This window comes from Amphiura filiformis, chromosome 12 (genome assembly GCF_039555335.1).
Source record: "Amphiura filiformis chromosome 12, Afil_fr2py, whole genome shotgun sequence".
Classification (NCBI taxonomy): domain Eukaryota; kingdom Metazoa; phylum Echinodermata; class Ophiuroidea; order Amphilepidida; family Amphiuridae; genus Amphiura; species Amphiura filiformis.
Genome location: NC_092639.1, coordinates 38,847,468 through 38,860,993, shown reverse-complemented (window position 1 = coordinate 38,860,993; position 13,526 = coordinate 38,847,468). Strand labels below are relative to the sequence as shown.

Below are 13,526 nucleotides of genomic sequence, written 5' to 3'. Positions count from 1 at the left end.
CATTCCTTTTCTATCCAATAATTATAAGGTCATACATTTACAATACAAGACAAATGTTGGATTTCACATTTGAAGTAAATTAACCATGTCAAAGTGTTCCAGCAATTTAAAGTATATGCAGGTCCAGTATTTTAAGTTGTAGATGTAGGCACAATACAATATAAATCCATAAAATAAATACCGTACATAATCATGCGGTCAATGTCTACTATTAAAACATGCAACCTTAGGAAGGAAGACAGTATGAAGCTAATTCAACATCTCTCTCGCTCTCTTCTATGTACCATATTGCAGGGTGTAATCCAAGTAGGATCAGATGCTGATATCGTTATTTGGGATCCCGAAGCAACAAGGAAAATCTCCAAGGAAACGCATCATCAGGTATGTGTAAACACACTTCATATTTCAAACCAAATTTGTTTATAGATGTTTTTGTAAAGATACATAAAAGGTACCATTTCAGGTGAGTTAAAGCTATCTACCTAAAATCAAAAGAGATCTAATTTGCAGGAATGTAATTTTTGTGCATTTGAATAACATGGAACCCCTAACTGTCAATCAGATGTGCCAAAAATTTTCAGCTCAAATCATGGGTCAAATAATCGAAAAATTACCCAATTTTTCTCTTAACCATTGGTTTCTATGGGACAGGAAGCTACCAGAAGTCACGGTAGCCAATGTTGAAAAGTCATCCTATTTTTTAGCCGTCAATTTCTATTGGACAGGAAATTGTGGCGGGGAAAATCCTCAAAAGTCGCCCAATTGGGCAATCAAATCACGGGTTTGGCAACTCTGTCTTATAGTGATTTGTAAAGTGCTATTGGGGATGATATAGCTGATCAAGCATGACAGACAGGTAATTAGGCCTGTCTAGGCACAGGTGCTATTTAACACATATGGTACTGTGCAAAGTAGTGTGCATCAGTAATTATTATCTGCGGGCACATAACTAAACATTCAGTTGCAGGGAATATGCTATCAAAGCTTGCTTGCTAGGTGTGGCTTGCCAATCACAGTCAACAGCAGCCACTGCTTAATGATTATGCCACTCACCTTACAGGTTTATGTGGCAAAAAATGGCTATTTTTTACTTTAACCAAATTTTGTTTTACAGATTGTGCACAAATTATATAAGTACTAACTATATAATACTAGATTTCGCAGTTCTCGGGTTGGGTGGTTCTTGTGACTATCTCTAATTACCCAACACCCGTTACCCATATTATAGGCCTACTTGCCCTGACCTTTTAAACTACTAATAGGCCTCTGCACGTGTGCCGTTTTGGAATCCGATGAGATGCACCTGCACGATTAACCACACTGTAATGCTTTCCGATGCTCGCACTGCGCCCGTCGGTATACTCCGCGCACTACGCGATAGCGCGCATGCGATACGCACCTCGAGCACGCACGGACAGAGGGACGGACGGACACGCCATGATTAGTATTATAATATATATATTATATATATTATATCATCACTAACTTTTCTCACGGCTGTCGTATTAACTTTATCGATTCATCAGTTTTTATTAATATTGACTGGCCGATATATTGATTTTTGAAAATCCTGACATTGACGGTCTTTGCACATGATTACTTGACATCGCTTGCAGCCTATGAGCAAAACCAGTAAAGAAACTGCAGAGTTCTCATATTTGGCTCTCCTGACACAAAAATGCAGTTCAAACAAATTAATTTCAGAGGTCAATATTGTCACATTGGTAAACTTTGTAAGTGTGCAAAGCGTGAAGTATAATTCAGTAATTCAGTAATGATTTGTGAGAGTGGTTTTAATGTTGAGAGCATTTCTTGTTTTTGTTTTTCAGAAAGTTGATTTCAATATCTTTGAAGACATGGTGTGTCATGGTGTACCTATTACCACAATCAGTAATGGTAGAGTAGTATGGGATGATGAACAAGTAAGTCTGGGGTTCAAATCCCTATTCTTAAAATACTTTAGAAATTTCCTGCAATTTTATCACTTCTTGAATCTTGGCCATGTTTTTTATTTCTTATTTATTTACATAACTGCCTAAAATACATCAAAAATACACATATAAAGTATGTCATAAAAATAAAAATTATTAAAGATTGTCCCGGTAGGTTAGCCAGGAGGAGCCAGGAGCGTGAACACTATCACCCAGGCGTTGTGACCCCTTCAATCCTGCGAGACAAGTGAAAACATAAATATTGCACATTTATTATAAATAATGCATTACACATTTCATCTACAATATCATAAAATTTAGGAGTCCAGCTCTTGCATAATCATTTGAATAAAATGTATTTTAAGGTGACTTTTGAATGGCCTCATATTTTTATGCAAAATAAACTGATCCCTGATGGACACTGCAAGTGCATTCCAAAGACGAGGAAAATTAACACTAATGGTGTATTTAAAACTATCGGTTTTTGGGTGATGTGATTGTTAAAAAGCAAATTATCTAGATGGCGAGTGTTTACAATCCAGTTACTGAAATGAAAGACATATGAATTTGAAATACATTGGCAAGCAAAACAAATAGATAAATATTTCCTCCTGTTATTTAGATCCATAAGATTGAGTTGTTGAAGACACTCCCTGTAAGATATGATGGCCATGTTAGATAACTTGGATACCAATATTTTTAGGGTAAAATGACTTGGCCTTCAGCTTCCCTGTTCTCCATTGTGATAGAAGTTAGAACAATACATTTAGAGCATGTATTTGTTATGTGGATCTTCAGTTGGGTTAATTTATTGCTCATGTAATGTTTATACTTTTTTGTTCCATAGTTACATGTAACTCAAGGTGCTGGTCGATTCATTGCACGTTCTTTACATGCCCCAGAGGCGTATTCAAGAGTGCTGGTCAGAGATAAGGTAAGAACTAAAATGTTTATGAAAAATGTGTTCTTTAAAACTCTGCACAATGTCCTGTTGGGACCTACAGAGGAGAATATTAGAATTATTATATAGTTGGTCCTGTTATGGTCTATTGCTTATTTCTGTCTTAGTATTATTTTAAACTTTTACCAAATGATCACAAACAAAAACATAACTAAAAACATCACAAAAACAAAAAAGGATTACGATGTAATGATAGAGACTGATTACAGTACTGCTTGACTATGATACAAGTCGAAATATGATCATGAAGTAAAACTACTGTAACATTGAAACTGTATTAAAGTACCGAATAGGCCCATGTCCCAAGTTCATGTTTTTCGATATATTTTGTGTGTTCCCAGGTTAACCAACCTATTAGAGTACCTCGAGATGGCTATGATGGTCCAGTATGGAAGGCTGGTACCCAACCTCCTAAAGATGGCAAGCGACCACCACCAATGGCCATGGATCCAGATGCTCCACTGCCCACCAGGAGGGATCTCCATGCTTCAGGGTTTAGCTTATCAGGTATGTTCAATAAATACAATCAATAAATGTTGGTGATTTAATGTGCACTACATCTATTAGTACCAGCACACTTAAACAATTATTCAGAACCATTTCCCATTCATCAAGTCCGCAACTAAAGCGCAGGTACTCTCAGCCGACTTAGATTGTGATTATCTCCAGCAGCTCCCCATTTTACACCAGGGTAGAATGAAGCAATTGGGAATTAAGCTGTCTTGTCAAAGGATGCAACACACTGGTCATAGTGGGGCTTGAACCCGCAACCTTTTGATTAAGAAGCTCGTACTCTAACCATTAGGCCAATTTAGTACTATTGCTACAGAAAAGTCCGAGGACTTGAAGCAAGTCTAGACTCAAACCACTGTCAATCATTCTGCCAGTAACTTTCAAGTATATACCCCTTTTGTTTTGGAAGTAACGTAAGGTGTATCAGAGCCTATCGATTATAGCATGTGCGTGTGACCATTATTGCCCATTCATATCACATGTTGATATAAATTATTTAAATAATTTCTTTCCTTTGCAATTTTGCAGGTTCTCAAATAGACGACAGAGTCAAACACAAAGCAAGTCACAAGGTGCTAGCGCCCCCAGGCGGTAAAAGTTCATTCTCCTTCAGTTAGTGCACTAATTCCTATACTCTATGTAGCATACAACGACAACAATGATGTGATGAGGAAGGATTTCTATCAGTGTTTCTAGATATTATTATTCAAATTTGTATTTGTCAAAGTGGATGAAAATATTTCTATAGTAAAAACACATGGGATGGGATTCCTTGTTCTGGGAAATATCACTTAAGGGTATGCACACAACTGGTTTCAATGATAATCAGCAAGACGTAAAGCAGTAACAATTTGTAATTAAACCTAAAATTAGGTAAACAGCGCTGAGTATTGTTTAGAAATAAGGCAGCTTTAGAAAGCAAAACTATGCGTAAATCTGCAGACAAAATAGAATATCTTAGGTGATTATCGAACCAAGGAATCTCATACAGCATCCAATGTGAAATATTACATGTGTTCCTATTACCAAATAACAAGAATATGATAAATCATGTTAATTATATAATGTAACCTTTGACCTGGGTCGCAATCCCCTGACCCTTCAATACCTTAATGAAATGTTATGGGTCATTGTAATGTTGCAGGCAACTTATGGTTGCTTGTTGTTACCAAGCATACATGACTATAATTAAAGACAGAGATAAAAACAATTTATCGCGTCTGATGTCACTGTCAATTACGATCCTTGATTGGTTTACACAGGTTAATCAGCGCTTAAAAGGAAGACCGATCTATCTGGTGCTGATCGGAGAAAAGGAATAGCAGCAAATGGCGAAAATTACGTACTTTTACTAGGCAAAAAGCAGCTTTTCTAGGTATTGTGGACATGGTGCCTTCACCAAAGAAAGAATATAAATAAATAAATAAATAAGAGATGGTTTGCATGTCGAAAGGTGCAAAATTAACAATAAGGCGCCCGGTTATAAATCCATGTTCAGCAAGTCATCATCACGACACTTGTAAACAAACCGTGCTCGAGTTTGATTGACAGGTGACGTCAGACACGATAAATTGTCTTTATCTTTGTCTTTCATTATAAAGATGTAACAATAACCCATCTAGGATTCTTGCCACATGTATTTGAAACAATCAATTTGGGATATATTCATTTTAGAGATTTGAAACTGATGAATTATTAATTTTATTTTGTTTGAAGTCAATGAGCTATGTCTGATGAATGTTATAATGTTTGATGAATGAAGACACTAGCATGTTGGGTGTTGATGCAATTTTTTGCTCATGTATTCCCAGTCAATATTTTCTTTGGGAGATGGACATTTTGAACCTATTTAATGGGGGATGGCTCTTGTGGAAAGTTACAAAATGTGGAAGTTCTTCATTCCTGAACGAACTCCTTTGGTTATTAGTTGTGAAAACATAAGATATCTGCAACATTTCATAACAAATGGGCTATTCCAGTTGAAATCCATACTCCCCTTATGGAAATCATGGCTTTAATCTCCCACACAGGGGGTGTTGATTTCAAATGGATCTCAAATTCAGGTGCTTAGTTTGAAATACATACCTTACTCCTACCAAGTAACAAGAATATGATAAATTGTGTCAATTTATATAATGTAACCTTCCATGTGTGGAAGACTAAGGTCATGTCTAACACAGTGGTGTGTATTTGAAATGGAATAGCTCGATAGTAGTTCAAGGCTTGGTGAATAGGTTAATCTTAAATTTTTTTTAAAGAAATTCCAAAGTATGTTGTAAAAGTCAATTACACAAGAGACACACTTTATACTGCTTCAGTACAGGGTCTTAGCTAGAAATTGAGGGTTGCCCGTCATTTGAATAAAATTGCCTGTCCTAATTTGACCTTTAAAAACATTTACCAGACATCTATAGCCCATTGGGAGTTCAAATATGTGCTGATATGGCCTTGTTCTACAAATTGGGTCTACTAAAAAGGGCAGTTAGCTTCTCAAAACATACAATTTATAATATAGCATCTGTCAAAGGCATTAATTTTGCCCGTCCCAGGAATAAACTGGCCGTCTAAAATGACGGCCAGACGGGTGGCTAGCTAAGACCCTGCTTCAGTATTTCCTTTTATTATTGTTGTATTACATTTGAAATAAAACAATAGACAAAATAATTATGGAAATAAATGTAACAAATGAATTTTAACAAATATAACACCTGTTTATAGCATTTGGGTTTTTATAATGAGTACCATAAGCATAAAATGTTTTAATATAGTACCCTTTTATTGGACAACAAAGTGCTATGTGAATGCAGAAATACTAATGTCTATGTGTGTTACCTACAACATATTTAATACATTGTTCCCATTTGGTTTGGATGGCATCTGCATTTTATGTAGTGTAGACATGTGTAAAAGCCTGGTTTGCAAACTCACCCCATGCTAGCTATTCTTTGTTCAACTAGTAACATCATGGATTGATATGGTGTATACCTATTTTTGTGCAATTTGCAAATGTGTCACTTTTGCTAGCTTTTGTAAAATTATGCAAGCGTAAGTTGAGACTTAATTTGCTTGGGCAGTAACATAGACAAAATGGCTTATTCCGGTGGCAACCCATACACCCCCTATGGAAGATATGACCTTAATCTTCCACACACGGGGTGTAGATTTCAAATGGAGTCGCCCATTAAGGTAACCATTTGAATTGACACTCTATGTATTGTGTGGAAGCTTTAAAGGTCATGTCTTCCATATAGAGGTGTATGAACATCAACTGGAATAGCCCATATCCATAGCAACTGACCATGCATAGGCATTTAACCAGAGAATGACTTAACACTTAATATAAAGTCTGCTGGTGCAGGGGTGAGTGTGCACAACTACTCCGAGCTTCAAGTGTTGCAAAGCATATTTATAAATAGAAATCAGCGCATTGAGGTATAGAAATACTATCCAATTCTGAGAAGTTCACCTTCTGAATGATGCACAAGGAATTTATATATCAAAGTCAAATCTGTGTATACACTCTTTATATTTGTGCAAGTCGTTTTATCAATTTATTGGGTATTTTGTACATAATGGTATTCAAGTGGAATATTTGTTTGTTTTCTGTGTCAAGCACTCAGCATTGTGTGTAGCTGTAGTATATATTACATTGTCTACCTGTGATCAAAATGAAACTTTGTTATGGAGGATATAAACTGTGCCTGTATTCATATCTGATTATCCTATGTCCTGTTATAACATGATATTTTAAAATAAGTCTGTTCATATTATTGAAATCCAATCCAAGTGGTTCTGAAATTTCACACTGTTGAGGTCAAAGGCCTGGTTTAAGTGTCACTTCAAACATACACGGCCAGATTCCTATTATGCCGACCCCAGAGGTACACTACTGCCCAGCTACTCAGTGGTTACTCTCGAGTACCTATGCAGTACCAACTACCAAACCGGTACCAGTGTGTGTACTGTATGTGTCCTATTCAAGTGGATTCCAATGATGTGTAATTCCTGGATAGCAGTGTACCTGTGGAGGTGGCAGTAATAGGAATCTAGTTGTGCAATTTTTTTAAACATACATACTTTCGTTTTTAACTCTACGCACATGTATCAAAATAATATCTTTTTTTAAAGGGAAAGCTAGGAAGATGATAATATAAACTTATAAAACCAAATATTTATCACTGTATGAGGAAACACCACCATTAACCAATCTAAAAATTCAAATGGTTTGATGCCATTACTACATCTAAGTATGAAACCTGTAGTTGACAGGCAGTAGCCAATAAAATGATAGAAGCATATTTTATTATGGTGCTGCAAGAATTGCTCAGCTTTTATTATAAATTGCATCCGCATTTTTGGAAATTTCATATGTGGTAGAAATTCCAATAAGCACAATACTTCATGATGACATTTGATGTCATTTGTCCCAGTCTTTCAGTAAAAGATTGTGCTTTATGATCCTGCTCTGGTGTTAAGAACTTGTGAAAAAAAATCAAGTGTTAAAATTATGGGTAATGAACATAATATGACCTGTTACAATAAATGATACCTAAAGTCAGACACGACATACAAATCCATTCCAATATACCTGTTCACAAGCCAGGCAGTGAGAACAGTATAACAATCTTTTGTTGACGTTGTTATTTGTGACAGCTATCAAGTTTACATATTCTGTTGGTTGGGGTTTTGTCATAGATTGGAATTCTGGCTCCTGATTGGCCAGATATGGCTGTTCCAAGTTACTCCCTGGAGTGAAAGATTACCAAGTCAACAAAATTCCTCTTTACAGCTAAATTATTTATTGTTTGGAGTTGTTTCTTTGATATATTGTCAACAATAATGTGCTACAAATGTACTTGAAGAAACTTTAACACTATCAAGTCAAAAACATTTTAAAATTTGAAAATACAGGAGCACTCCATAGACACCCTATGAAAAGTTTCACTCCAGTTATGGCGTGTGAGCATGTTAAATTCAACAGCACAGACCGACAAAATACCAAGACAAAGTAGAGTGATTTTCAAAACATGTACGCAACAGGCGTGGGGATGGCAAACTTCAGTCTAGGTTGCTCAATATTTCTAAACATTAAGGGATCTAAAATGAGCGTTTATTATGCGTTTCGACAGTATTTTTGTGGGACATGAGAGCACCTCAGACCTATCGAATTGCATTCTGAATCTGAAGCATGTCTTTCTGATATCAAATAATTTTCATTTTTGAAAATCACAATATAATACAAATTTTATGACAAATTATAAAAAATTGATATTGTTCAATTTTTTGATATATAAAAGTCCTCGAAGTACATTATATAAATCTAAAGATATATTCTTAAAGTGTATGTAGCAAGGAGGAAAAGCCGACGGTCAATTGAAAATTTTGACCTTTCATATTGAAGATATGGATTTTTTCCCAAAAAGACCTAATTTTTTTTGGTGTTTTGGGAAAAAATCCATATCTTCAATACTGAAAAGGTCAAAATTTTCAATTGATCGTCGGCTTTTCATCCCACCTACATACACTTTAAGTATAAATCATCAGATTTATAAAGTTTACTTCAAGTACTGTTAAATATCAAAAATATCAATTTTTGGCTCTGAGCGAAGCTAAAAGGGCCTAACTGATCGCAAGAATTAGAGAGCCAATTCGGGCGTTGGTTTTTATGCTAAGGATGTTTGTCTGTTTGATATTTGGTCTTGAAATTTGTTTCTAAATTTTGCTTATTTATTATTTAATCGATTGCACTCCAGGTAGATTTCAAATACTGTCGATAAAATGTGATTTTTTGGTAAAAAAGCCACGATGAACGAGTTGTTTTGTGGTACCCCGTGTGTGCTAGAGATTATTTTGGTCTGTATAATTTAAGTTGCGTAAAAGTGACGGAAACCAACGGAGGGCAATTTCTTAAGATTCAGTTCAGATTCAGAAGTTATTTATTATTTCATAACTTTTTTAAACTATTTCTTTACAATTTAAATAAAGAAATAGTTGAGGAATGTCAACAAATGGTCAAGAACATGTCTGAATCTTGAATAAATCTGAACTAATGAATCGGGTAAATGAATTTCCTAGTGGACTATTTTTCCTTGCGCAAGTGCACATATTTTTTGTGCAAAACACGGACCGAAAGTCATGAAAAATGTTCGTATTTCATCACACTCATTGTAGTTTTGTTAGAATATAGTTTTAAAAAGTCAATTTAATCATATTGTGGACATGATTCTGAGGGGAAATTATAATATATTTTCAATGAGATTTTACTTTACCCCACTTCGCAATATTGAACAATTTCCGTATTTTTCCATAGCAAAAACAGTCTAAATAAATGATGTTCCACTTTGCACAACAATTTTATAATTCAGAATATAAAAGAATAATATGTATTTTCTTTACAAACAACATGGTTTTTAGGCCAGGACTTCTTAAGAAATTCAAGACCAAGGTTTATTTGATCGATGTTACGTCGATGGTCCCCGATCTCGCCATGATTTTGGACTGCAGTCTGCAGCTTGCTTGTTTTATGTTTACAATCAGGAGGTCATGACCTATGGCGTATTGATCGATTCTGATCTGTTCTGATTGGATGGTCTCAAGGTCGTCACAGTTATGAATGAATAATTCACAAGGTCATTAGGGGGGTGGCAGTAATAGAAAAGGTCAAAATAATGTTGGATAATGAACATAATAATGTACATAATAATAATAATAATTGAAATCAAATGTGACTGAAATTAGTGGTTTCAGAAATCATTGATTGCAAGTTGCAAAGTTTCATCTTTTACTATAGGCTCAAAAATAGGCTGGATACAGTCGACATTGAGTCAAATTTTTGGAAGGTCATTTCGGGGTCATCTGAGGTCAAATTAGTAAAAACTGTCATATGGGCATGAAACTTGGTAGGTTCAGTCGGCGCAAAATATGGTAATTAAGTACCTAATTTGCATAATTTATGCGTAATAAGCAAAATACCTTGTGAACATATTATCTGGAGATCCGTATGGGGTACAGTGACGTAACTTGGTGGGGAGTAGCGTGGCCAGATGTTCTCGACCTGATTAGATTATCAGCGCAAAATATGCTAATTAAGTTCCTAATTTGCATAATTTATGCGTATTTGATGCGTATCAAGCAAAAAAACCCTTGTGAACAGCTTATCTGGAGATCCGTATGGGGTACAGTGACGTAACTTGGTGGGGAGTAGCGTGGCCAGATGTTCTCGACCTGATTAGATTTTCAGCGCAAAATATGCTAATTAAGTACCTAATTTGCATAATTTTAAATGCGTATTTGATGCATATCAAGCAGAAAACCCTTGTGAACACCTTATCTGGAGATCCGTATGGGGTACAGTGACGTAACTTGGTGAGGAGTAGCGGGCCAGAGGTTCTTGACCTGATTAGATTTTGAGCGTAAAATATGGTAATTAAGTACCTAATTTGCATAATATATGCGTAATAAGCAAAATACCTTGTGAACAGATTATCTGGAGATCCGTATGGGATACAGTGACGTAACTTGGTGGGGAGTTGCGTGGCCAGAGGTTCTCGACCTGATTAGATTTTCAGCGCAACATTCTTTATCCAATTTCGTGAGGTCAAAGGTCACATAAAAGGTCAAAGGTCAACTGAGGTCACCAAATCTTTTAATAATTAATTTTCAACTGTGCATCACATATCCAAATTACAGCTTGATCGGTCATGTAATTAAGGAAATATGACGACTTTAAGATAGTCGCTTTCCATGTAAAGTATAGCAAAGTAGCACTTTCAATGAGTGATAACCCGTAAAGGAAGCATCTTTTTTGTTTTGATTTATTACTTTGATGAAATAGTTCTTTGGTATTGCCAAATTTGATTGCAAATTTGTAAGGTGGGCCCCTGAACCCCGGCTATTTAAAGCCAAATTTTTGGAAGGTCATTTTGGGGTCACTAGGGGTCATCTGGGGTCAAATTAGTAAAAACTGTCGGATGGGCATGAAACTTGGTGGGTACAGTCAACATTTAAAGCCAAATTTTTGGAAGGTCATTTTGAGGTTACCAGGGGTCATCTGAGGTCAAATTAGTAAAAACTGTCGGATGGGCATGAAACTTGGTGGGTATAGTCAACATTTAAAGCCAAATTTTTGGAAGGTCATTTCGGGGTCACCAGGGGTCATATGAGGTCAAATTAGTAAAAACTGTCGTATATGCGTGAAACTTGGTGGGTACAGTCAACATTTAAAACCAAATATTTGCAAGGTCATTTCGAGTCACCAGGGGTCATCTGAGGTCAAATTAGTAAAACTGTCGTATGGGCATGAAACTTGGTGGGTACAGTCAACATTTAAAGCCAAATTTTTGGAAGGTCATTTTTGAGGCCACCAGGGGTCATCTGAGGTCAAATTAGTAAAAACTGTCATATGGGCATGAAACTTAGCACGGGGGTACAGTCAACATTTAGAGCCAAATTTTTAGAAGGTCATTTCAGGGCCACCAGGGTCATCTGAGGTCATATTAGTAAAAACTGTTGCATGGGCATGAAACTTGGTGGGTACAGTTACCATCAGCCAGATAATCGTGCCCAGCCGATAACCGCCAAATTCATTTACCTCTCTACCAAAAGTTATCGCAAAAGCAGGCGGTCACAAAAGCAAACAAGACTTGTGGTTCAAGAACCGCCTTGTTACCCTCTGAAATGACCTTTCCTGTGGTGCTAAATGTGCAAAAACCATCTGGACCCCACCGGTGACCCTTAAGGGGACCTAGTACAAGGAACTTATACGATTTCCTCATTCACAAACTGATACTATCTGTCCATCGTATAAGCCTCTTACCGTACGATAATGTGGTGAAGGAATATTACACAGTCAAGAATAGGCTCCATCATCTTTTGGTTCTGATCCCAGTCTCCCAAAACATCAAAACATCAAAATCATTGTACATTTACTTACTTAAGACTGTCCTTTTATCATATAGCGCAGACAAAGTAGGGCCAAGCTAAATGGAAATGGTCAAATTTTGGCAAAATATCTCTCTGTGTAATCCTATGTAAGTCCCATATCACATCGTTATCGGCGATCGAGGTTTTTTTTTTTTTTCTGAAGTTTGGTTGGTACCCACCAGCGTCATGCATATGACGTGACACAGCGAAAATAAGTGACCGGGAATCAGAGATCGTTAAAACGTCAACAAATTTCAAAACACAGAAAGCAGTAAACTTATTGGCGAGCGGTCCGAATTTTGAGCCATAAGTTTACGTGGTGAACTAAAGGGGACCCCCGGCCGTGCTGGGCAAGAGTTCCGCTCGCTATGCTTAGCAAGTTCAGGATTTTTTTGGTCAGCTTGTGACATCTCTGACTGTTGTATTTAGTCTGAAACTTGGTGGGTAGTCACCAATTAGAGCCAAATCCTTATTCAGACTAACACTATTCTTGACATATAGGCCTATTTTGATACATTTTCATTAGTTTAGACCCATTTGGACCCTTTTCCATCCAATTCCACCGTTTGATCCATGTGGCTAAATAGTAATTCCCAAAATTGATTGATGTATCATTGTATGCTCTGCACATGAGATAGCTACCAACCGACCAGATGTACCCATTGAATGTAATATATCACATATACTCAAATGATTTCACCTGTTGCACATTCGACTTTCACTGTCACCATAAAGCACAGAGCCACAGCGCCATTGGTGCTCTTGTTAATGATTTACCATAAAATGTGTATTAAATTGCGAATTTCAAAAAATCAAAATTATTTGATATCAGAATGACATTCTTCGTATTCAGAATACAATTCGATATGTCTGATGTGCTCTAATGTCCCACAATAAATACTGTCCAAACGTTCATACCCCAGCCCTTAAGGCCCAAGACAAAATCTCAGCTAATTCCTTTCTATTGTTTCATTTGTGTTGGTTCTAGTTGGGGTTTTGTCATAGCTAAAAAGGTTTTAGCTGACATTAACAAAAGGAGTTGTATGTTGTGTCTAACACAAGGTACTCTTTGCTGTAACAGCAATGTCACATATTTCGTTCATTTGACAAAGGCCTCATTTTGTCATGTCCTTGTTTTAGTTGTTAATCTCACCTTGAAATGTTTGGATGAAATATTTCTTGAATTCATTAGTAAAAGT

At 36.3% G+C, this 13,526-nt stretch overlaps 1 protein-coding gene across 4 annotated transcripts in view; it reads left to right on the top strand.

Annotated features, from left to right (window-relative positions):
• The window catches only part of LOC140166172 (dihydropyrimidinase-like), a 125,523-nt gene extending 121,230 nt beyond the window's left edge, over positions 1 to 4,293 (top strand). For all 4 annotated transcript variants that reach the window (XM_072189572.1, XM_072189570.1, XM_072189569.1 and 1 more), the window contains 5 exons: positions 295 to 381; positions 1,830 to 1,922; positions 2,779 to 2,865; positions 3,234 to 3,399; positions 3,934 to 4,293. In XM_072189572.1, coding sequence (XP_072045673.1) covers positions 295 to 381; positions 1,830 to 1,922; positions 2,779 to 2,865; positions 3,234 to 3,399; positions 3,934 to 4,022 — 522 coding nt within the window. In that variant the 3' untranslated portion in view covers positions 4,023 to 4,293. The remainder of the gene's footprint in view (positions 1 to 294; positions 382 to 1,829; positions 1,923 to 2,778; positions 2,866 to 3,233; positions 3,400 to 3,933) is intronic.
• Positions 4,294 to 13,526: the final 9,233 nt, after the last annotated feature.